Source organism: Scyliorhinus canicula, chromosome 5 (assembly GCF_902713615.1).
Source record: "Scyliorhinus canicula chromosome 5, sScyCan1.1, whole genome shotgun sequence".
NCBI classification, from domain to species: Eukaryota; Metazoa; Chordata; class Chondrichthyes; order Carcharhiniformes; family Scyliorhinidae; genus Scyliorhinus; species Scyliorhinus canicula.
In genome coordinates, this window is record NC_052150.1 from 214,674,606 (window position 1) to 214,701,033 (window position 26,428).

The 26,428-nt window shown below is 45.8% G+C and overlaps 1 protein-coding gene across 4 annotated transcripts in view; it reads left to right on the forward strand.

The window, feature by feature from the left end:
* Window positions 1–258: 258 nt before the first annotated feature.
* LOC119966567 overlaps window positions 259–26,428 on the forward strand; it is an 86,596-nt gene continuing 60,426 nt past the window's right edge. For 2 of the 4 annotated variants that reach the window (XM_038798475.1, XM_038798477.1), the window contains exon 1: window positions 259–582. In XM_038798475.1, coding sequence (XP_038654403.1) covers window positions 474–582 — 109 coding nt within the window. In that variant the 5' untranslated portion in view covers window positions 259–473. The remainder of the gene's footprint in view (window positions 583–26,428) is intronic. The other 2 variants (XM_038798478.1, XM_038798474.1) reach the window with 2 other exon arrangements.

The following is a 26,428-nucleotide window of genomic DNA, read 5'->3' on the forward strand; positions in this document are numbered from 1 at the left end:
GCCTGGCTCAGGTGCTGGGGAGGGGGAGATATCTGGCTCAGGTGCTGGAGGGAGGGGGTGAGCTATCTGGCTCAGGTGCTTGGGGGGGGGGGGGGGATCTGCCCGGCTCAGGTGCTGGGGGGGGGGGGGGGGGGGGGATCTGCCCGGCTCAGTTGCTGGTGGGAGGGGGGAGCTGCCCGGCTCAGGTGCTTTGGGGGGGGGGGGGGAGGGATCTGCCCGGCTCAGGTGCTTGGGGGGGGGGAGCTGCCCGGCTCAGGTGCTGTGGGCAGCCGCCTGCAGGGAATGCCAGGCTCCCAGCGCGTCACTCCCGGCTCCGCTTTGCTCTCCATATCCGCCACCAACAACAACACATCCCCATCAGATCAACAAACATGGCTGACCCGCTTATCTGTGTGAACTTTGCTCATCCTCAGTGGCCCTAAGGCGCGGGGTTTGACCTCTCACACACACACGGTGCGTTGCTGAGGGAGGTGATGGAAAGCAGTGGAGGAGACAACAGCCCATCTCCAAGTGGAAGCGCCGGCTCCAACTCCTGGATGCGATCGTGGGACAACAGCAGCACTTTTTCAGCTTTAAACATCGGTAAGAAAATCTCCCCCCGAAACATTGAGTCTGTTGCTCGGGGCAAAATTGTGTGTTTTATTTTTTGTGTGTGTGGGGTTAATTTTGGGTGTACTGCACACTTCCTTTGCTCTGCAATTATATCCAGTTTTACTTTCTTCAGCTTTCTCTCTCTCTTTGACTTTGTCGGTGCTGTGAATGATTGCACTGGCATCACCTCAACTCCTCTTGTTGGGCTGGAGTGTCTGGCATCTCTCTGCCTTGGCCTGTCCCTCTTATTGGCAATTACCAAACATTGACCCCCTCAAGGTAGACCCCCTATCCCTGATCCTGCATTCATCCAGCACTCGAGCGAGAAATATCCCTCCACCATTCAAAGCCTCTGAATATCCTGAGGGGTGCAAGCCTTGTCGGTGTATCCCTTTTTGCTTCTTTCGATGTGCAGAGGCCAGTTGTAGCCCCCTTCCCCTTTTCTGTGACCCGTTAACACAGCACAGGATTGAGGGTGACACCTGGGACATGGAAAAGTTACAGTCCTGAATGATCAAGGAGCTATGTAGTCCCTCTTCCTTTCTTGCAATTATAACATGGGAGAAAGTTCACAGAATAATTAGTTTTGACTTTTATTTGTTCTGTCTGGGGGCCTGTCTTTTATCATCTAACCCCCATTGTTTGTGACTATCCACTTAATACATTTGATCTGGTGTGGTGGTTGAGGGGTAGCATGTCAACTTTAGCGAAGAGTCTTATTCTTCTAACTTTACCATATTGAAAGCCTGGGCATTCCGAAAGTATTTAGCTCACTCTTCATTATTGTTGAACATTGCAAGAAAAGCATTTCTCTTGGTTCTGCAAAGTTAAATAAGAAGTTCACTGATTTTGTTTCAATCATATATATTATAGATCATTTAAGGAGGACTGGTTAGCTCTGTTGGAGCATGGAGCATTAAAAAAAATTGAAGTGCCCAATTCTTTTTTTCCCAGTAAATGGGCAATTTAGTGTGGCCAATTCACCTATCCTGCACATCTTTGGGTTGTGGGGGTGAGACCCACGCAGACATGGGGAGAATGTGCAACTCCACACGGACACTGACCTGGGGCCGGGATAGAACCCGGATACTCAGCGCTGTGAGGCAGCAGTGCTAACCACTCTGCTACCGCTCTGCCCATGAGCATAGAGTATTAACAGTGTGGGTTCAAATTCCTGCACCAGATGAAGCAGTCCTCATCTACTTGCCCCATTGAATCATGATTAGTAACCTGCTGATCGCCTCTATGGATTTTCATTTTCAATTTTGTCCCCCAAAATGTACTTTATTCATACAAATTGTAAAGGTGCTTTGCATAACAGTTTTATATAAAGTGTGAAATAGATGCGTTTCTTCCAGTACAGTATGTGGCACAATTGCAGATGTAACTTACAACATTCATTTCATGTCAAATAAATGTTTTCCTCCAAAATATACTTTATTGGTAGAATTTATGAAAGCATGACAAAGTTTTTTTTTGTTTTTTTATAAATTTAGAATACTCAATTATTTTTTTTCCAATTAAGGGGCAAATTAGCGTGGCCAATCTACCTACATAGACCATAGAAGAGTACAGCACAGAACAGGCCATTCGGCCCTCGATGTTATGCCGAGCATTGTCCTAACCTGCACATCATTTGGGTTGTGGGGGCGAAACCCACACAAACACAAGTAGAATGTGCAAACTCCACACAGACAGTGACCCCAGAGCCGGGATGGAACCTGGGATCTTGGTGCTGTGAGGCCGTAGTGCTAACCACTATGCCACAGTTCAAAATTGACTTAAAATGAAACTGCGATCAGTTTATTTCGATACAGGAAGACGCACTCTGAGGTGTCTCGCTGTACTTAAATTTACAGCCTATATTTACAATATTGATTCCATATCAAACAGAAACCCAAGGGTTTTACACAGTTTCCAGACTTGCAGTATCCTAGGGCAGGAGAACCTTAGACAGTGACCTTTCTCCATTGACTTTTCTGTAGCACTGACTCAAGCTTTAATGTGTCCCACAGCACCGGGGGCCGGTTTAGCTCACTCGGTTGGACAGCGCGGGTTCAATTCCCATACCGGCTGAGGTTATTCGTGAAGGCTCCTCCCCCTTCTCAACCTTGCCCCTCACCTGAGGTGTGGTGACCCTCCACTTAAATCACCGCCAGTCAGCTCTCCCCCTCAAAGGTGAAAGCAGCCTCTGGGACCTTGCCTTTAGTCCTGGACATTGGAATGTGCTATTCTGCAATACTCAGCCATCGAACAACTCTTTACACTACAGGACAATAAGTTTTGGGCAGACTAAAGAGTGTCTTTAGCCAAGTTGATGGTCACCCAGCAGCTCAGTGTTTAACTCTGTATGTATTTGTGGGAACAGTCCTGCTTATGGAGCTGCTTGGATGAACCTTAGCAAAAATCACTCCACCTTTGTGCCTGCTTTGCAAAGGCAGAGTCCAGAAGGAGGTGGACAACAGCCTCTTCCTCACTGCAGCCACCTCGAGGGCAATGTGCAGAAGGTTTCTCCGGTGCCTGGGCGTACAGGAGGGATCTGACAGAGAGGACTTATCTCTCACTATCCATTTCACCTCAAATAATTCTATTTTCCAAAGCTAACTTTGTTCATAAAGTTTGTAAAAGTACATTACAAAACACTTTGAATTGACTGCTACAGAAAGTGCAATAGAGTTCAACATTTCTCCATACAATACCACTCTGAGGTGCCTCAACACAATATTCTGTTGTTGACAGTGTATGTCCCATGTCAGGCAAACAGTTTGAGGGGTTCTACTTCTGTGTTCTGTGTTGTGCACTGTTTCTAGCTCCGTGTACTGTGACTGAACAATTTTCCTTTCTCAGAGTTACAAAGCCAATGCGTAGAGTGGACAGGACAAGCCCTTAATCCATTTCCTTGCTTGCTCCAAAATCCAATTCAGGGTCCCCACAAAAGTCTTACTGGATCCAAGCTGACCAGAGCAGACATTGAATCTGATCCCGGGCTTGATCGTAGCCAAAAGCCTGGGCTGAACAAATGCCCATTCCAACTTTCTAGCTTCCTATGCTGGAAACGCTAAATTCCATCATGTGCCAGGTGCCTCATACTCTTTATGGTGAGCCTAGGAAGTGTCAGAAGACTATTTGACTGTGGAAGGCATCACCAAGACTGGAAAATCTAGCCAGTTCAATTACTATTCCTGTTTCCCATGCACGGGAATACTGAGGTCAACCATCGCGTTTGTACAACGCCAAGATCAACTAACGTGGTACAGAGCGATGATTGAATATAGGAGTTTCCCTGGCCTGTGAGCTGATTCCATAATGACCATATCACTTACGCACAGAGCCTTTGGGAAATTCTATCCTATCTATAAATATAGTGGTGATAAATTATGAAGCTCTGTTATTATGATTGGACACACTGCAACTTCAGTTTGTAAAAACAAAATTACAGGGCTCTTGAAAGGCAATTCAGGCTCAACAATACTCCTTATAAATAAAATCAAAAATCATATTTTATTGACAAACATTTCATGACTGTATGTAGGATAAAGGACATGCCAGGCCAACCTTTAGATATTTATTACAAACAAGATGTTCACAATGAAATTGGTGTCACTCTGTTGAGTAATTGGGGCTGGTTTAGCACACTGGCTTAGCAGACCAAGGCAGGCCAGCAGCACGGTTCAATTCCCGTACCAGCCTCCCCGAACAGGCGCCGGAATGTGGCGACTTTTCACAGTAACTTCATTGAAGCCTACTCATGACAATAAGCGATATTCATTTCATCATTTCAATTGCTGTATTTAGTGGCTATTTAATATGCTTGCAGAATATGTGGTAAATGTCAAATTGTAACATTTGTCACCCTGAGGATTCAGGGTAAACCATTTCGGACAGAGATAAGGGCCGGGATTCTCCCCTACAGGTGGGACAGGGGGTCCCGGCGTAGCGGAGTGGCGCCAACCACTCCGGCGTTGGGCCTCCCCAAAGGTGTGGAAATCTCAGCACCTTTGGGGGCTAGGCCCGCGCCGGAGTGGTTGGTCCCGTGCCACAACCGGCGGCAACGGCCTTTGACGCCCGCCCCCGGCGTCGGGGCTGGCCAAAAGGCCTTCGCCGGTTCGCGCATGCGCCGGTTCGTCAGCTGGCGCTGACGTCACCACCGGCGCATGCGCGGTAGGGGGGTTCTCTTCCGCCTCCGCCATGGTGGAGGCCGTGGCGGCGGCGGAAGAAAAAGAGTGCCCCCACGGCACTGGCCCGCCCGCCGATCGGTGGGCCTCGATCGCGGGCCTGGCCACCGTGGGGGCCCGCTCGTGCCGCCGATCCCGCCGTCACCAGAGGTGGTTCAAACCACGGTGGCGGGAGAGGCCGCTCAGCGGCGGGGCTTCGGCCCATCGCGGGCCAGAGAATCGCCGCAGGGGGCTCGCTGATCGGCGGGGTGTGATTTTCACCGGCCCCGGGCGATTCTCCAACTCTGCGGGGGGTCGGAGAATTTCGCCCAAGGAGACACTTCTTCACACAAAGAGTGGTGAGCCTGTGGAATTCATTACCACAGGAAGTAGTTGATGCTAAAACTTTGAATATATTCAAGAGGCAGCTGGATATAGCACTTGGGAAGAATGGGATCAAAGGCTATGGGGAGAAAGCAGGAATTAGGCTATTGAGTTGGATGATCAGCCATGATCGTGATGAATGGCGGAGAAGGCTCGAAGGGCCAAAAGACCTCCTCCTGCTCTGATCTATCTATGTAATTAAAAATGTTTCAGTTGACTATTCCTAGTTTACAAACCAGAGTGATGTCAGGTTTTATCTCTGGTTTGCATTGATTTAGCTAATCCTAGACTTTTGGCATCAGACAATTAGTGTGCATTGGGCGGCACAGTTGCATGGCACAGTGGTTAGCACTGCTGCCTCACAGCACCAGGGACTCTGGTTCAGTTCCGGCCTTGGGTGACTGTTTGTGTGGAGTTTGCATGTACTCCCCATGTCTGTGTGGTTTCCTCCCCTAATCAAAGATGTGCAAGTTAGAAGGATTGGCCATGCAAAAATTGCCCCTTGGTGTGCAAAAGATGTGCAGGTTAGGTGGGGCTCTGGAGATAGAACCATAGAATTTCTACAGTGCAGAATGAGACCATTCGGTCCATTGAGTCGGCACCGACCCTTTGAAAGAGTACTCGACCTAGGCCCAGTCCCCCATCCTATCCCTGTAACACCACATCCCCACCTAACCTTCACATCTTTGGACACTAAGGACGAATTTTAGTATGGCCAATAGGCTGGGGGAGTGGGCCTGAGCAGGGTCCTCTTGCAGAGGGTCAGTGCTGACTTGATGGGCCTCCTTCTGCACTGTAGGGATTCTATGATTCTATAAAAACGGCGACTTGTTACAGATGAACATAAAATGCAGTGACATGATGATGCCATTGTACATGTTTATTGAATTGACTGTTGTCATGGTTGTGACCAGATGATTCATGTTTAGGAAATTCATTTGTGGCTGTTCTGATTTTTTTTTTACTACACTTGATCTTAGCCAAAAGGCCGAGAAGCGATGTTATGATTTTTAAAAAATGTTTGTTCTGGAGCCACGATTTTGTTTCTCTCCAGCTATCGAGCTCATTTTAAATAAATGGAAATTAATATTAGGAATGAAATTAAATTAGAAAAGGCTGGAAACTCTCAGTAGGTCAGGCAGCATTTGTGGAGAGAGTGAGGAAGCTGACGTTTCAGGCTCCGAAAACATTTCCCGCACTTTCGGTTTTTATTTCAGATTTCCAGCAGCTGCAGTATTTTGCTTTGTTTAGAAATAGTCATGTCCCCCTCTAACTGGGTCCCTCAGACCCCATTTTGAACAACTACTGGCGTCACGACCAAACATTTTTCCCCATCAATAAGCTTTTAACCAAAATCCCATCCACCCATTCGGGTTGGTAAAGATCCTGCGGTGTTATTTTGAAGAAAAAGCATAGAAGGCAGCCTGGGTGGTCTCGTCAATATCTATCCTTCACTTAATGTCAGATTATTTGGTCATTGTCACATTGTTGTTTGTGAGGCTTGCTGTGCACAAATCTGCTGCAGATTTTTAAAACCTCTTTCATACGATGTGGACGTTGCTGCCCATTGCAAGAGGTGGTGAGTCACCTTCTTGAACTGCCACAGCCAATCTGATGCAGGTACATCCACAGTGCTGCTGGGAAGAGAGTCCCACGATTTTGACCCAGCGACAGTGACTAAACAGCGACATAGTTCCAAGTCAGGATGGTATGTGACTTGGAGGGGAACTTGTAGGTGGTTGTGTGCCCATGCACCTGCTGCCCTTGTCCTTCTAGATGGCAGTGACTGCTGGAAAGTGCTGTTGAAGGAGCCATGGTGAGCTGCTGCAGTGCATCTTGTAGGTGATGCACACGGCTGTTAGTGTGCACAGTGGTGGAGGGAGTGAATGTATAAGATGGAAGATGGGGTGCTGATCAACTTCCTGCTTTGTCCTGGATGGTGTTGAGCTTCTTGAATGTTGCTGGAGCTGCACTCATCCAGCCAAGTAGAGAGTATTCCATCACACTCCTGACTTGTGCCTTGTTGGATAGGCTTTGGGAGGGTCAGGAGGTGAGTTACTCGCTTCAAAATTCCCAACTTCTGACCTGCTCCTGTAGCTACAGTATTTATATTTATGCAGTTCAGTTTCTGGTCAATCGTCCCCAAGATGTTGATAGTAGGATATTCAGTGATGCTAATGCCATTGAAAGAAGATGGTCAGACTCCCGCTTGCTGGACACGGTCTTTGTTGGAACTCTTTGCCGTAGAAGACTGTGGCGGCCAAATCACTGAGTGTCTTTAAGACAGAGATAGATAGGTTCTTGATTAATAAGGGGATCAGCGGTGTTGGGGAGAAGGCAGGCGAATGGAGATGAGAAAAGTATCAGCCATGATTGAATGGTGGAGCAGTCTCTAAGGGTCGAGTGGCCTTATTCTGTTCCTATGTCTTATAGTCCTTGCCTGGCACATGTGTGCCACCTATGCTTTTTGCCACTTGTCAGCCCAAGTCTGAATTGTGTCCAGGTCGTGCAGCATATTGACACAGATTGCTTCAGTATCTGAGGAGTCATGAATGGTACTTGAACATTGTGCAATCATCGGCAAACATCCCCACCTCTGATCTTCAACAAAGGCTGAAGATAGCTGGGCCTCGGACACTACTCTGAGGAATTCCTGTAGTGTCATCCTGTGGCTGAGATAATTGACCTCCAACAACCACAACCATCTTCCTTTGTGTCGGGTATGACTCCAACCAGTGGAAAGTTTCCCCCTGATTTGACTCCCGTTTTGCTCGGGCTCCTTGATGCCACACTTGCTGTCTTGATGTCAAAGGCGGTCACTCTCACCTCCATTATGGTTCCTACATTACAACAGTGTCTACACTTCAAAGGTATGTTATTGGTTGCAATGCTATTTGGGACATCCTGAAATTGTGAAAGTTGCTAGATGAATGCAAGATTTTCTCTTCTTTCCTTTCCCCTCTTCTCTGTCTTGCTTTCCCTTTCCTCACAGAACCCGAGAACTGGCTTATAAGTTTCCTGGAGAATTTATTCTTGCTAGTTTACCTGCAATAGTGTTATCTTATTACAGATTGTGGACAACACTTGTGGGAATTCTCACCCACACAAACGTTCAAGAAATGGCCCAGAAGAGGTACTAAATTCTCTAATCAACTGTGAGCCCTAATGAGTCTCTGAAATCGCTTTCGGAAGCAATTCCTGTCAATTTAGAGGAAAAACTCCCATTTGTATAGTGCCTTTCACCACCTTGAGATGCCCCAAAGGGCTTTACAACCTAAGAAGTACTTCCAAAGTGGAATCTATGCTGTAATGTAGGAAAAGTACCAACTGAAAACACTAGTTGGTGTTGGGTGTCCCTTTCTGTTATAAAAATCACAAGGTTTTTACAGCAGAAGAATTGTCCATTTGGCCCAACAGAACCATGCTGGTGTTTATGCCCCAGACGAGTCTCTTCCCATCCCTTTACATCTAACTCAAATCAGTATATCCTCCTATCACTTTTACCCTCATCTGTGTAGCCACCTTGGCTTAAATGTATGTGTGCTTTTTGCCTCCACTATTCCCTGAGGTAGTGAGTCCCACATTTTCATCACTCTGTTTCCCCCTGAATTCCCGATTGAATTTATCAGTGACTATCTTATATTTATAGGGGAGGTGGTGGCGTTGTTGTATTGTCTTTGGACTGGTAACCCAGAAATCCTGGGGTCCCGGTTCGAATCCCACAGTGGCAGATGGTGAAAGTTGAAAATCTAGAATTAAAGATCAAGATGACTCCTCTGGTTCATTTGTGTCCTTCAGGGAAGGAAATCTGTCATCCTTACAGAAGATTCCAGACCCACAGAAATGTGGTTGACTTTTAAATGACCTAGGAAGTGAATCAGTTCAAGGGTAATAAATGCTGGTGATGGCCACACTCCATGAAAGAATAAAAGATCTCTAATTTTTCCCCTCATCACCGGGGAACTGGGGTGGAGGACGTTGCACGCAGCGACCCCATGCAATCTTAAGCTGCATTGATTCAAGTTGCCTGCCTTTTTTGTGGCCTTGTGGAGTTTGTGGACCATGTGTATACAAGTTGCTTTAGACTGCACTCCCTTTTGTTGCACTTCAGCCCCACGCTCCTGATCTATGGTCACCTGGTGCTGAGAGGGGTGATGAAGGAGGAGGACCTCCTCCTGAACCTGCTCCTGGGCCTGGCCAAACTAACCATCAACAGGTCCAGGCAGCGGGCGACCAAGGTGGTTGTCCGACCCAATTGTCCCCCCTCTACCGCGGCTAAATTTCCGACCAGGTGTCCCTGAAGAAGGAGCATGCGGTGTCCACTGGCATCATCGCAGCCGTCCGTGCTCACTGGGCACCGTAGGGTCTGGGGTGCCTTAATCACATTTTAGTTTGATATTTTAGGTTTCATTTGTGATTTGTTTTTTGTTGAAAGCAGTATCCCTTCAAGGGGCTGCCCTTTTCACTTTATCCCTCAGATTGTTTGATTCAGTTTAATTGGTTTCATACAGAATAGTCAGTGTCACATGTAGGCCAGACCAGGCAAGGCCGGCAGATTTCCTTCCCTAAAGGACATTAGTGAACCAGATGGGTTTTACCACAAACGATAATAGAGATCATGGTTACCATCACTGATGACTAACTTTACTTTCCAAATGTATTAATTGATTTTAAATTTCACCAGCTGCTATGGTGGGATTTGAACACACGTTCCCTGAGCAATAGACTGGGTGTTTGGTGGCATAGTGACACTACCACCATATCACTGTCTCCTCACACCTCCTGATATCATTCTGAAAGGCCTAGCTCTGATTTAAAGTTTGTGCCCCCTTGTCCTGGACTCCCCACGCGAGGAAATGGTTCCTCCTTATATCCCCTATTTAATCCTTGACGCAAAGTTTCAGTTCACGACCGGAACCTGTCAGCAGTGAATAAGCTCACTAATCTCACCAGCCTTGAGCTGTTTATATTGACAGCGAGACACTTGCAGAATTGCCAAGGCAGGTGTCAGACATCAGTCCGGGAATGAGGAAGAGTAGGCCATACTACCAAACGGTGAAGTCACTGAGCAATAGTCCTGCTCACTCTGACCTAGGCATGCAAAACGTGAGATGGTGCACCTGCACCATGACAAGAAGCTCAACCACTTTGACTTGAGCTGCCTTTGGAAGCTGAAGATCAGATGTGTCAGGAGAAAATACCAGACACCGAAGTCTTGGCAAAACCAAGCATTCACGCCACAGTGAGACAGCCACAACTGAGTTGGGCTGCTCATGGAGCCAGAATGCGCACCACTCGCTTATCAAGGTGAAAATCTGATGGAGGGCGTGAATCTGGGGGTGCACACGAATGGAGGTCAAAGTGTGACGAGGACGTTCTCAAGGCTTCCCTTGGAAGGTTTGATAGCGACTTTGTGTCCTGGGAGCAGCTCGTTCAGGACGGCCTCTAAAAACAGAGTGGCCTCCTCTGAAAGCAAACACAGAGACAGGAAGAAAACACAAGGAGAGGGAAGCCTGAGTCATCAACTCGTTCAAAACTCCATTGTTTGCCATATCCGGTCCTGTTTGCAGTACAACCTTCCCGGTGTGGATCGGCCAGAGCTGTCAGCCACACACACACAATGGCATCCTACCAAACGCTTCAGATGATGAACATGTTCACCTTCATCTCGAGGGATGACCAAGATTCTATTCTTCAATCATCTTCACCAGATAAAGGAAAGCTGTATGTGTGAGGAGAAAGACTTCCAAAGTCTCTTGTATGACTTCAGGATATCCCCAAGTGCTTTACAGCCAATGAAGTACTTTGGAAATGTAGTCACTATTGTAATGTAGGCAATAGCAAAATTCATTTTCACACCGCATTCTCCCAGGAAGAAAGATACTGACCAGTTTATTTTTTTAAATATAAAATCAGAGTACCCAATTCATTTTTCCAATTGAGGGGCTATTTAGCGTGGCCAATCCACCTACCCTGCACATCTATTGCATTGTGGGGGCGAAACCCATGCAGATATGGGGAGAATGTGCAAACGCCACACAGACAGTGACCCAGAGCAGGGATCGAACCCAGGTCCTCGGCGCCGTGAGGCTGCAGTGCTAACCCACTGCACCATCGTGCTGCCCTTACTGACCAGCTTAAATGATGGTGGAAGGATAAATGTTGGCCAGAGAAAGGTGACTTCAGGTCTATGGTATAGAAGGTTTTCCACCAATGAGAAGTTTCACTTTTGTTGTGTCTGGGTCTGCTGGAAAGTATCAGGCAGAGATTTGTTGCTGTGATTAGTCAAAAGTATAGACGGTGGGAAGTTATGTTGCAGTTGTACAGGACATTGGTGATGCCGCACCTGGAGTATTGTGTTCAGTTTTGGCAACCTTGCTATAGGAAAGATGTTATTACCTGGAGAGAGTGCAGAAGAGATTTACAAGGATGTTGTCAGAACTCAAGGGACTGAGTTGCAGGGAGAGATTGGACAGGCTAGGACATGTTTCTTTGCAGTGTAGGAGACTGAGGGGTGATCTTATAGAGGTGTATAAGATCATGAGAGACATGGATGGGGTGACTGCACTCAGTCTTTTTCCCAGGGTTGGGGAATCGAGAACAAGAGGGTTTAAGTTAAGAGGGGAAAGAATTAATGGGAACCTGAGGAGCAGCCTTTTTACACAGAGGGTGGTGCAAATGTGGAATGAGCTGCCAGAGGAAGTGGTCGAGGCAGGAACAGAGACAACATTTAAAAGGCATTTGGCCAGATACATGGATAGGAAAGGTTTGGAGGGATATGGGCCAAATGCAGTTGCCTTAGATTGTTTTTTTGATTGTCATGGAGAAGTTTGAGCTGAAGGGCCTGTCTCCGTGCTGTACATTCTATGATTCTATGAAAAATGGCATTATATTGTTATTTTATCATGTGACTACCAGGATGATAAATGACTTGATCCATGTTATTTTATTGTCTACCAGTTTGGATATAAGTTAAGAATTCCTTGTGTTGTTCAGGTTCAGAGTAACCTCTTCTGGAAGTGCCTCTGGAAAACATGAAAAAGAATGATCTACACGTACTTTTCACAACTAAAGCACTTTACAGTTTCTGAGGTGCTTTAAGTATGTTCACTTCTGTAATGTAAGAAATATGGCAAGCAATTTGTGCACAGCAAGCTCCCACAACATGATCACTGACCAGGTCCTCTGTTTTTAATGATGTTGGTTAAAGAATAAATATAGGCAAGTACAATGGGGTAGAAGACACTTGCTATTTTTCACAATTATGCTTTAATTGGATGCTTTACATCCATTTGAGAAGGCAGACAGATATTTGGTTTAGCATTTCATCCATAAGGGCAAAGCAGCCGCTTGATTGCTACCCATTCCACAAACATTCATTCCCTCCAACACCGACGAACAGTGGCAGCCGTGTATCCCATCTACAAGATGCACTGCAGGAACTCACCAAGGTTCCTTAGGCAGCACCTTCCAAACCCACGGCCACTACCATCTAGAACAGGGGTGGGCAAACTACGGCCCGCGGGCCGCATGCGGCCCGCCAAAGGTATTTCTGCGGCCCACCAAGTCATTAAAAAAAAAAAAATTAAAAATTTTAAAAAAAATTTTTTTTTAAATAAATTTTTTTAAAAAAAGGTTAATGGGGGGGGGGGGCTTTTGGGTTACTTACTGGTATATGGTGGATACGTTGACTTGAGTAGGGTGATCATTGCTCGGCACAACATCGAGGGCCGAAGGGCCTGTTCTGTGCTGTACTGTTCTATGTTCTATATGAGGCGCCCAGAATCATAACCGGGTGAAGTAATTATTTTACTTAATATACTATGCGGCCCTTTGTGAATTGTGAATTTCTGAATGTGGCCCTTGCACGGAAAAGTTTGCCCACCCCTGATCTAGAAGGACAAGAGCAGCAGATATCCGGGAACCCCACCACCTGGAGGTTCCCCTCCAAGTCACTCACCACCCTGACTTAGAAATACATCGCTATTCCTTTAACGTCGCTGGATCAGATTCCTGGAGCTCCCTCCCTAACAGCACTGTGGGTGTACCTACACCACATGGATTGCAACGGTTCAAGAAGGCAGCTCATCACCGCCTTCTGAAGGGCAACGAGGGATGGGCAATATATACTGGCCTATCCAGTGACACTCATCCCGTAAATGAATTTATAAAAAAAGAAGGGCCCTTCAAAAGTGTAGCAGTCCCTCATCATTGTGCAAGGGAGCATCAGCCTTGATTTTTTTGGAACCTGTGAACCCACTTCTGACGCAGAAGTGAGAACGTTATCCGCTGAGGCCCGTACTAGGTAGGCACCCCTGAGTGACTGATCTGTCTTCTCCATGATGTGCTCAGTGCCGCGTTCCTGCTTCTCTTTTTATTTTACTCCCAGTGTAAAGTTGACAAAAAGCACAAATGCACACACACTGCTAACCAGGTCAGAGAATGCAGGAAGGCTTGACGGGCTATTTGCCAATATTGGTCCTTTGTTAATCCTGAAATCCTGAAAGTTGCGCTCCTGGGAATGCCCTCAGACTTTCAAATGGGGTGTTTAAAAAATGTTGGCTTGGTGCATTGTGCCACCGCTGGTGTGAAGTTACCTACTGGCCCCAGCACCTGAAGCTGAAGTGCCTGGTTCGGCTCCAGTGATTGTGTGCATTGCTGTAACACTAAATGTGTACAATGTGCTGAGATCTGCCCTATTAAATATGGATCAGTGCCCAGAATCAAGACCACAGGATTTGTTTGGCAAACTTGCAGGGCTGCAGTTAACTTGAGTTTAGATCCTTCGCAGGCCCAGGTGCAGATCAAGTTAAATGTCAGCTCCAGGCACAAAAGGCATTTTTATTTGCTCTTCTCTCTTTTACCGACATCAGTTTCCTCCCCTCCCTTCTTAAAGAAACAACAAAATTGAGAGGCCAGAAAAGACCAGATGGTACATCCAGCCTGCTCCACATATCATGATGCTTGTAGCTTCCTGACTACACACTTCTCACGCACCCCCATACCTCCACACCTCGTCACCCCCTCCCTTGCACTCCCAAAACACCCCCCATCCACAACCCCACCCCGAAAACACCCCCCACCCCATCCTGCAACCCCACCCCCATACCTCCACACTCCTCTACCCCCCCCTGCACCCCCAAAACACCTCAACCCCATCCCTACAACTCCACCACCACCGCACGGGAGATGTACAAAAAGAGAAAACACCCATCGTCAAGAAGCGAAAGAAATCTCTTTGAACCTGTTCCCCAATCTTCTCAGGTGATTGAAACCATTCCAGGAGATCACATAGAAAGGGCCACATTTTATCCATTAAGACTCTAACTATCCTTGTGAAGTGCTTTCAAATGACTCCTTTTTCCCGTATTTCACCCAAGTGACTATTTTGAATGTTTTTGGTACAAATGTTTCGTTGACCCTGAACTGAGTTTTTGAGCACATATCCTGTTGGTACAAGGCAGCCTCTTCCCAGCTCATTGAGACATTGCCTGTCTCACCCATCTAGTGATAAAGCCCTCATGCATGCCTTTACCATCCCAAGACTCAACTATTCCAGTGCTTTCCTGGCTAACCTCCTACCCGTTACCCTCTGTAAACTTTGCAGCCCATATTCTGGCTTGCACGAGGTCCTGTTCACTCATGTGTATGCTCACCTCAATGGCTCCCTGCCCAGCAACACCTCAATTTAAAGTTTTACATCCTTGTGTTCATGTCACTTCATTACATTGTCCCTTCCAATCTCTGTAGACAACCCTGGAAGGTCTCTGCGCTCCTCTAATTCTGGCTTCTGGGGTATCCCCGATTCCAATTGCCCTCGGCCCAAGCACTGGAATTCCTTCCCTAAACCTCTCTAATCTTTTTCCATGACTCTGTCATATTTTGTCTCTCGTGGGTGGCACAGTGGTTAGCACTGCTGGCAGCACGGTAGCATTGTGGATAGCACAATGGCTTCACAGCTCCAGGGTCCCAGGTTCGATTCCGGCTTGGTCACTGTCTGTGCGGAGTCTGCACATCCTCCCCGTGTGTGCGTGGGTTTCCTCCGGGTGCTCCGGTTTCCTCCCACAATTCAAAGATGTGCAGGTTAGGTGGATTGGACATGATAAATTGCCCTTAGTGTCCAAAATTGCCCTTAGTGTTAGGTGGGGTTATTGGGTTATGGGGATAGGGTGGAGGTGTTGACCTTGGGTAGGGTGCTCTTTCCAAGAGCCGGTGCAGACTTGATGGGCCGAATGGCCTCCTTCTGCACTGTAAATTCTATGATTAAAGTGCCTGGGACCTGGATTCAGATTCGATTCCCTCCTCGGGGGTCTTGTCTGTGTGGAGTTTGTCCATTCTCCCCATGTCTACATGGGTTTCCTCCGGGTGCTCCGGTTTCCTCCCACAGTCCAAAGATGTGCAGGTTAGGTGGATTGGCCATGATAAATGCACGGGGTTACGGGAATAGGGCGGAAGAGTGCTCCTTTGGGCCAAATGGCCTCCTTTTGAACTGTAGGGATTCTATGATTCTATTGAAGTTCCTTTGGTATACCTTGGGATGTTTTATTCAATCAGATGTGCTTAGTCAGGTGTAATTAGACTGTATGGCGATGAGAGAAGATAGCCAAGCCTGGTCTGGTAACTTGGGACATGCCAGCAGGTTTGGACTGATTGAAAAGAAAACTTCCATTTAGGGACTATTTCTTAACCAGTCAAGGACTACTTTAAAAGACTTGCGGGACACAGCACAGGAATGGAACACAGGAAATAGATAAATTTAGATTGTAAAAGTAAATGAAGAAATAGAAATGTAAATTGAGATTAAGGAAGAGATAGAGCGAGGAACGGTGGTGGCCAAAGGCAGGTGGGGTAGAAAAATGATATGTGGAGCCCAATAATATTCAATACATTTTTAAGAAGCTAATTGTGTCTGTTTAGGTATGTAAAACAGCACCAACTTGCATTTATATAGTGCCTTTCAGATGGTTAAAAAGCCCCAAGGCACTTCAAAGAGACATTATCAACCATAATTTACCACCAATATACGGACAGTGGTTAGCACTGCTGACTCACAGGGCCAGGGACCCGAGTTTAATTCTGACCTTGGGTGACTGTGTGGAGGTTGCACATTCTCTCCGTGTGTGCGTGGGCTTCCTCCGGGTGCTCCGGTTTCCTCCCACAGTTCAAGGATGTGCAGGTTAGGTGGATTGGCAATGCTAAATTGCCTCCTAAAATGGGGATAGGGTGAGGGAACTGAGCTTAGTAGGGTGGTCTTTCGAAGAGTCGGTGCAGACTCAATGGGCTAATGGCCTCTTTCTGCATTTTTGAATGGCAACCTTCTCGGGATTTTATGATTCTATGAAGTGAAAAAAACGTCTCTTTATCCAGCCTAATATCTCCTTGTGTGGTTTTGTGTTACATTCTGTTCTAAAGCACTTTGTGATATTTTATGACTCCCAGGGTCCCAGGTTCGATTCCGGCTTGGGTCACTATCTGTGTGGAGTCTGCACATCCTCCCCGTGTGTACGTGGGTTTCCTCTGGGTGCTCCGGTTTCCTCCCACAGTCCAAAGATGTGCAGGTTAGGTGGATTGGCCATAATAAATTGCCCTTAGTGTCCAAAATTGCCCTTAGTGTTGGGTGGGGTTACTGGGTTATGGGGATAGGGTGGAGGTGTTGAACTTCGGTAGGGTGCTCTTTCCAAGAGCCGGTGCAGACTCGATGGGCCAAATGGCCTCCTTCTGCACTGTAAATTCTATGATGACACTAATGGTGCTAGATAAATGCTAGTTATTGTTTGAGAGTTGCTGTACATTAGCGAGTACAGGGTTGATGAATGAATGGAGCGTTAGGAGCAGCAGAGCTTTGGATGGGAACAAGCTTATGAAGAGTGGAAGATGCACGCAGCATAATGCAGTATTATCATTGATGATTCAGTAGTAAGTCCTCACAAATCACAGTAGAAAAGACAAAGAAGCTGGCACAAGCCTATCAGCTTTCACTGGCTCAACTCATTCTGTGTGTGATGGGAATTGTCATTCACCCTGTGGGATGTGCAGCGTAGTTCTCGGGGATCGATACATAGCAGGAAGGCAAAGCTGCTACAGGATATGCAGAAGACTGTGATTAGCCCAGACAATCCATCAACATTTTTGCTGGGTGATGTCTTGTGAATAGCGGGAACTTTCAACAAAAGACCACAGTGAGGTGCGAAAGGGTTTATGGTCATCGGTGTGTAAGCCCTTTCAAATTAATGAGTGTATAAGGAATTCGTACCGAGGTAGCAAGATTTATGGGGGAACGTTTTATCAGAATGATTATCTGTGGAGGAAATGTTTTATGTGGGATCTGTATCAATGGGAGGATTTGTTTCTTTGAGTGGGTTCAAAGATAAGAGTGTTACACATATATGGTATCCTTGCAACAGTTATTGATAGGGAAATGTGCTCCCTTGGGTATAAGGGATACAGATTTGAAAGGCTAAGACTGAGACCACTTGATCAGCTGTCTTCACTGTGTCACTCTCTTTCACTAATTAACTTTGGCCAATCCTCCTTCAGTGCTCCCCCCTTGCCCCTAGCCCTGAACTCGCATTTTTCTCCAATTGCACAGAATAGTTACAGTGCAGAAGACGACCATTCGGCCTGCACTGGCTCTCCCGATGAACATCATGAGTTAGTGCCGTTTCCCTGCCTTTTCCCCGTACCCCTGCACATTGTTTCTATTCAAGTACTCTCTTGAATGCCTCGATTAACCAGCCCCCACCACACTTCCAGGCAGAGTATTTCAGACTCGAACCACTCGCTGTGTGAAAAAGGTTTTTCTTGGATTGGATTTGTTTATTGTCACGAGTACTGAGGTACAGTGAAAAATATTTTTCCGCGTGCTGCTCAAACAGATCGCTTAGTACAAGAAAAGAAAATAAGTAAATGGGTAACACAAGGTACACAATGTAAATGCATAGACACCGGCATCGTGTGAAGCATACAGGAGTGCAGTATTAATCAGATCAGTTCTTACGTCATATTTGCTTCTTTTGCAAATGACTTTACTTTAAATCTGTGCCCTCTCATTCTTGATCCTTTTACAAGGGGGAAAGGTTTTTCCCTCTACTTTGTCCAGCCGCCTCATTATCTTATACTGTCTGTCTCTCCATGTTCTTCCCAGCAAAATGATTAATCTTACATCTCTCTGCATAGAACTTCATCTGCTACCGATCTGCCCACTCCCATCAACTTGTCTATGTCCTTTTGAAATTCTACATTGTCCTCATCACAGTTTACAATGCTTCCAAGTTTAGTATCATCAGCAAACATTGTTCCCTGCACACCAAGATCTAGATCATTAATATATATCAGAAAAAGCAAGAGTCCCAATAAGGATCCCTGGGGAACTCCACTACCAACCTTCCTCCAGTCTGAAAAATATCTATTACCCATGACTCGCTGTTTCCTAACACTCAGCCATTTTTGTATCCATGTTTATACTGTCCCTTTTATTCCAAGAGCTATAACTTTTCATACAAGTCCGTTGTGTGGCACCATATCGAATGCCTTCTGGAAGCCCATGTACACCACATCAATAGCATTACCCTCATCAATCCTCTCTGTAACCTCCTCAAAAATCTCCAGCAAGTTAGTTAAACATGATTTGCCCTTTAGAGATCCATGCGGGCTCTTCCTAATGAACCCACATTTTTCCATGTGACTATTAATTCTATCCTGAATGAATTGTTTCTGGAAGCTTGCCCACCACCAAAGTTAAATTAACTAGTCTGAAATTGCTGGGTTTATCCTTACAACCTTCTTTTGAACAAGTGTGTAATGTTTGCAATTCTCCAGTTCTTGGGCACCTCCCCAGAGAACTGAAAGATTACGGCCAGTGCCTCTGCAATTTCCACTGTCAACTCCTTCGATATCCTGGGCTGGACCTCATCCAGTCCCGGTGCCTTGTCAACTTTCCGCACTGACAGTTTATCCATGTTCATCATCAATGTTGAACCCCTCTACTGTTGAACCCCTCTACTGACAGAGTTTCCTCTTCTGTCACCAGGGTTTATCACCTGTCTCCCCTGATGCCTCCTCCGTGCTCAATTTGTCCATGAGATCCACCTCCTGACCCCTCGATCTTATTTCCAGCGGACTGTTGACCACCCAATTTCCCTTGCTGTCCCTCACTTCAGTTGATATTGTTCATGGTTTTCCCTCTTCCGCTCTTAACCCTTTCTCCTTTAAATCTGTTGTCATTACCTTCCTCATCCAAAAAAAACCCTTTGAACCCCCAGCATCCTTGCAAATGACCATCCCATCTCCAACTTTCCTTTCCACACCAAAAATCCACCTTCTGGAAGGAAGGTGGACAAGGTGCTGGGGAGGGAGGGGCAGGGGAGGGAGGGCAGGAGCAGGTATGCTGGCGCAGGGAGAAGATTGCCCTTGGTCCCCAACTCCAAATCATCTATGTAAATTGTGAACAATTGTGGACCCAACACTGATCCCTGAGGGACACCACTAGCTACTGATTGCCAACCAGAGAAACACCCATTAATCCCCACTCTTTGCTTTCTATTAATCAACCAATCCTCTATCCATGCTACTACTTTACCCTTAATGCCATGCATCTTTATTTATGCAGCAGCCTCTGCCAGCCGAGATTACAGGATATAGATGTCGTACCTGCAGGTATCTCCAGATACTTGCCATTCACGAGAGATTGTCACATGCCCCTGTGACATGCAGACAGCTGAGATAGCCTCCAATTGCATGGGTGGCCACCCAATGCCTGTGGCCTTAAAAATCACAGTTGCCTTAAACATCTTCACCCACGGCTCATTCCAGGTCACAGGTAGAGAGACCGGTGGGATCACCCAACCTCCATTACTGCATTAAGGTCTTCATTGATGCCCTGTTGAGGCGTGCACATCAATATGTTTCCCTCAACAGACGACAGTCAAGTGGGAAGAGCCAGAAGCTTTACAGCCATGGCGGGTTTCCCACTACAAGTGGTCATTGATTGTATCTGTGCAGCCACCAAACACTGAGGGATACCACTGCATAAATGTGCAGATTGTGCATGACCACAATCTAAGAATCATGCAGGTATGTGAACGATACCTGTGAGGCAGCGACACCTCCTCCATCACTGATATTTACCACAACCACTCCATGCGGAGGTGACTTCCACATTCAAACTGTCTTGCCTGAATTTCATTGAATTTATTAGTGACTATCTTCCTTTTATGTCCTTAGTTTTGAACATTAAAACCTCCAACAAATGGAGATATCATCCCTATGCCTTCCCTGTCAAACTTCAGAATTTAAAAAACTTCTGCGAGGACACCACTCGGCCTTTTCTTAAATTGGAGTGTGTATATAGAAGGAATATATTGGAGTGTGTGTGTATATAGAGGGATTATATTGGAGTGTGTGTATATAGAGGGATTATATTGGAGTGTGTGTATATAGAGGGATTATATTGGAGTGTGTGTATAGAGGGATTATATTGGAGTGTGTATATAGAGGGATTATATTGGAGTGTGTGTATAGAGGGATTATATTGGAGTGTGTATATAGAGGGATTATATTGGAGTGTGTGTATAGAGGGATTATATTGGAGTGTGTGTATATAGAGGGATTATATTGGAGTGTGTGTATAGAGGGATTATATTGGAGTGTGTGTATATAGAGGGATTATATTGGAGTGTGTGTATATAGAGGGATTATATTGGAGTGTGTGTATATAGAAGGAATATATTGGAGTATGTGTGTATATAGAGGGATTATATTGGAGTGCGTGTGTAAGAAGGATTATATTGGAGTGTATGTGTACATAGAGGGATTATATTGGAGTGTCTGTGATTATAGAGGGATTATATTGGAGTGTGTGTGTATATATAGAGGGATTATATTGGAGTGTGTGTATATATAGAGGGCTTCTCTTGGAGTGCGTGTGTATAGACGGATTATATTGGAGTGTGTGTGTTAGAAGGATTATATTGGAGTGTGTGTGTATATAGAGGGATTATATTGGAGTGCGTGTGTATAGAAGGATTATATTGGAGTGTGTGTCTATAGAGGGATTATATTGGAGTGTGTGTATATATAGAGGGATTATATTGGAGTGTGTATATAGAGGGATTATATTGGAGTGCGTGTGTATAGAAGGATTATATTGGAGTGTGTGTGTATATAGAGGGATTATATTGGAGTGTGTGTGTATAGAAGGATTATATTGGAGTGTGTGTATACAGAAGGACGATATTGGAGTGTGTATATATAGATGGTTTTTATTGGACTGTGTGTGTATATGGGGATTATATTGTGTGTGTATATATAGAGGGATTATACTGGAGGTGTGTGTAGATAGAAGGATTTTTTTGGAGTATGTGTGTATATAGAGGGATTATATTGGAGTGTGTGCGTTTATATAGAAGGATTATATTGGAGTGTGTGTGTATATAGAAGGATTATATTGGAGTGTATCCCAGGGTATAGATGCTTCAGGAGGGATAGAGAGGGAGGTTGACGGGGTGGAGGAGTTGCATTACTGGTCAGAGATGATATCACAGCTCTGATTAAGGAGGGCACGATGGAGGGTTCGAGCACTGAGGCAATATGGGTGGAGCTGAGAAATAGGAAGGGTGCAGTAACATTGTTGGGACTTTACTACAGACCTCCCAAAAGCGAGCATGAAGTAGAGGTACAAATATGCAGACAGATTATAGAAAAATGTCGGAGCAATAGGGTGGTTGTGATGGGAGATTTTAACTTCCCCAACATTGAATGGGATTCGTGTAGTTTTGGAGGCGTAGATGGAGCAGAGTTTGTAAGGAGCATCCACGAGAGTTTTTTTAGAGCAGTATGTAAATAGTCCAACTCGGGAAGGGACCATACTGGACCTGGTATTGGCGAATTATCCCGGCCAGGTGGTTGATGTTTCAGTCGGTGATTACTTTGGGAATAGCGATCACAATTCCGTAAGTTTTAGAATATCATGGACAAGGACAAGAGTGGTCCTAAAGGAAGAGTACTAAATTGGGGAAAGGCAGAGTATAACAAAATTCGGCAGGAGCTAGGGAATGTGGATTGGGAGCAGCTGTTTAAGGGTAAATCCACATTTGAAAATGAAATGAAATGAAATGAAATTGAAATGAAATGAAAATCGCTTATTGTCACGAGTAGTCTTCAATGAAGTTACTGTGAAAAGCCCCTAGTCGCCACATTCCGGCGCCTGTCCGGGGAGGCTGGTACGGGAGTCTTTTAAGGAAAGGTTGATTAGAGTGCAGGACAGACATGTTCCTGTGAAAATTAAAGATAGAAATGGCAAGATTAGGGAACCATGGATGACGGGTGAAATTGTGAGACTAGCTAAAATGAAAAAGGAAGCATACATAGGATCGAGGCAACTCAAAACTGATGAAGCTTTGGAGGACTATCGGGAAAGTAGGACGAATCTCAAATGCGCAATAAAGAGGGCTAAAAGGGGTCATGAAATATCTTTGGCTAACAGGGTTAAGGAAAATCCCAAAGCCTTTTATTCGTATGTAAGGAGCAAGAGGGTAACTAGAGAAAGGATTGGCCCACTCAAAGACAAAAGAGGGAATTTATGCGTGGACTCAGAGGAAATGGGTGAGATTCTTAATGAGTATTTTGCATCGGTATTCACAAAGGGGAGGGACAAGACGGATGTTGAGGCTAGGGATGGATGTTTAAATACTCTAGGTCAAGTTGTCATACGGAAGGGGGAAGTTTTGGGTATTCTAAAAGACATTAAGGTGGACAAGTCCCCAGGACAGGTTACTGAGGGAAGCGAGGGTCGAAATAGCTGGGGCCTTAACCGACATCTTTGCAGCAATCTTGAGTACGGGTGAGGTCCCGGAGGACTGGAGAATTGCTAATGTTGTCCCTTTGTTTAAGAAGGGTAGCAGGGATAATCCAGGGAATTATAGACCTGTGAGCTTGACGTCAGTGGTAGGCAAACTGTTGGAGAAGATACTGAGGGATAGGATCTATTCACATCTGGAAGAAAATAGACTTATCAGTGATAGGCAGCATGGTTTTGTGTAGGGAAGGTCATGTCTTACAAACCTAATAGAATTATTTGAGGAAGTGACAAAGTTCATTGATGAGGGAAGGGCTGTAGATGTCATATACATGGACTTTAGTAAGGCGTTTGATAAGGTTTCCCATGGCAGGTTGATGGAAAAAGTGAAGTCATATGGGGTTCAGGGTGTACTAGCTAGATGGACAAAGAACTGGCTGGGCAACAGGAGACAGAGAGTAGTGGTGGAAGGGAGTGTCTCAAAATGGAGAAGGGTGACTAGTGGTGTTCCACAGGGATCCGTGCTCGGACCACTGTTGTTTGTGATCTACATAAATGACCTGGAGGAAGGTATAGGCGGTGTGATTAGCAAGTTTGCAGATGATACTAAGATTGGTGGAGTTGCAGATAGCGAGGAGGACTGTCAGAGAATGCAACAAAATATAGATAGATTGGAGAGTTGGGCAGAGAAATGGCAGATGGAGTTCAATCCAGGCAAATGCGAGGTGATGCATTTTGGAAGATCAAATTCAAGAGCGGACTATATGGACAATGGAAGGGTCTTGGGGAAAATTGATATACAGAGAGATCTGGGAGTTCAGGTCCATTGTACCCTGAAGGTGGCAACGCAGGTTGATAGAGTGGTCAAGAATGCATACAGCATGCTTACCTTCATCGGACGGGGTATTGAGTACAAGAGTTGGCAGGTCATGTTACAGTTGTATAGGACTTTGGTTCGGCCACATTTGGAATACTGCATGCAGTTCTGGTCGCCACATTACCAGAAGGATGTGGACGCTTTGGAGAGGGTGCAGAGGAGGTTCACCAGGATGTTGCCTGGTATGGAGGGTGCTAGCTATGAAGAAAGGTTGAGTAGATTAGGATTGTTTTCGTTGGAAAGACGGAGGTTGAAGGGGGACCTGATTGAGATCTACAAAATTATGAGAGGTACGGACAGGGTGGATAGCAACAAGCTTTTCCCAAGAGTGGGGGTGTCAGTTACAAGGGGGTCACGATTTCAAGGTGAGAGGGGGAAAGTTTAAGGGGGATGTGCATGGAAAGTTTTTTACGCAGAGGGTGGTGGGTGCCTGGAACGCTTTACCAGCGGAGGTGGTAGAGGCGGGCACGATAGCATCATTTAAGAGGCATCTAGACAGGAATATGAACGGGCGGGAATAGAGGGAAGTAGACCTTGGAAAATAGGAGACAGGTTTAGATAAAGGATCTGGATCGGCGCAGGCTGGGAGGGCCGAAGGGCCTGTTCCTGTGCTGTAATTTTCTTTGTATGTATACAGAAAGATGATATTGGAGTGTGTATATATAGATGGTTTTTATTGGAGTGTTGGAGTGTGTGCGTTTATATAGAAGGATTATATTGGAGTGTGTGTATATAGAAGGATGATATCGGAGTGTGATATAGATGGGTTATATTGGAGTGTGTGCGTTTAGATAGAAGGATTATATTGGAGTGTGTGTGTATATAGAAGGATGATATCGGAGTGTGTATATATAGATGGGTTATATTGGAGTGTGTGCATTTAGATAGAAGGATTATATCGGAGTGTGTATATATAGATGGGTTATATTGGAGTCTGTATATAGAAGGATGATATCGGAGTGTGTATATATAGATGGGTTATATTGGAGTCTGTATATAGAAGGATGATATCGGAGTGTGTATATATAGATGGGTTATATTGGAGTCTGTATACAGAAGGATGATATCGGAGTGTGTATATATAGATGGGTTATATTGGAGTGTGCGCGTTTATATAGAAGGATTATATTGGTATGCTTGTATATTTTGTAATATTCAGAGGATGTTGGCATCACCAGCTGGGTCAGCATTTGTTGCCCATTCGTAATTGCCCTGGAGGGGGCACTTAAGAGTCAACCACATTTCTGAGGATCTGGAGTCACATGTAGGCCAGACCAGGTTGTGTCGGCCAGACCAGAAAGATAGTAGATTCCCTTCCCTAAAGGACATTAGTGAACCAGGTGGGTTTTTATGACAATGGTTTCATGGTCATCGTTAAACTTTTAATTCTAGATTTTTAGTGAATTCAAATTTCACCATCTGCCATGGTGTGTTCACGACTCTCTGTAGTTTCTCACGGTCTTGGGCCGAGCAGTTGCCATACCAGGCTGTGATGCAGCCAGATAGGATGTTTTCTGTGGTGCTTCTGTAAAAATTGGTAGGAGTCACTGTGAAGATGCCGAATTTCCTGAGGAAATATGGCGTTGTTGTGCTTTCTTGGTCGTAGCGTCCACGTGGGTGGACCAGGACAGATTGTTGGTGATGTGCACACCTAGGAATTTGAAGCTGTCAACCATCTCCATCTCGGCCTCATTGATGCAGACAAGGGTGTATGACACTTTGCTTCCTGAAGTTGATGACCAGATCCTTAGTTTTGCTGACATTGAGGGAGCGATTGTTGTTACACCACTCCACTAGGTTCTCTAACTGTCTCCTGTACTCTGACTCATCGGTGTTCGAGGTCTGATGCTTGTGTCATCAGCACACCTGTAGATGGAGTTGGAGCCGCATTTTGCCACACGGTTGAGTGCGTGTAAGGAGTATGGTAGGGGGCTAAGTGGCACAACCATGCGGGGCCCGGTATTGAGGACTGTCGTGGAGGAGGTGTCATAGTTTATCCTAACTGATTGTCGTCTATGGGCCAGGAAATCGGAGATCCAGTTGCAGAGTGAGGAGCCAAGTCCTAGGTTTTGGTGTTTGGATATGAGCTTGGCTGTGGTTATGGTGTTGAAGGAAGAGCTGTTGTCAATGAATAGGAGTCTGAGGTAGGAATCCTTGTTGACGAGATGCTCCAGGGATGTGAGTAGGGCCAGGGATATGGCGTCTGCTGTGGATTGGTTGTGCTGGTACGCAAATTGCAGTGGATCAAGGCATTCTGGGAGTATGGAGTTAATGTGCCTCATGACCAACCTCTTGAAGCACTTCATAATAGATGTCAAGGCCACCAGATGATAGTCATTGAGGCATGTTTCCTGGTTTTTCTTTTGCACTGATATGATCATGATCTTCTTGAAGCAGGTGGGACCTCGGAACGGAGATGGGAGAGGTTGAAGATGTCCATAAACACACCTGCCAGTTGGTCTGCACAGGATCTGAGTGCACGACCAGAGACCCCGTAAGGACCCGTTGCTTTCCGAGGGTTCATTTTCAAGAAGGCCGATCTGACTTCTGAGGCTGTGACAGTGGGTATGGGTGTGTCCGAGGCTGTTGGGGCAGTTGACAATGGTTTGTTGGTTCCCTGCTCGGAAC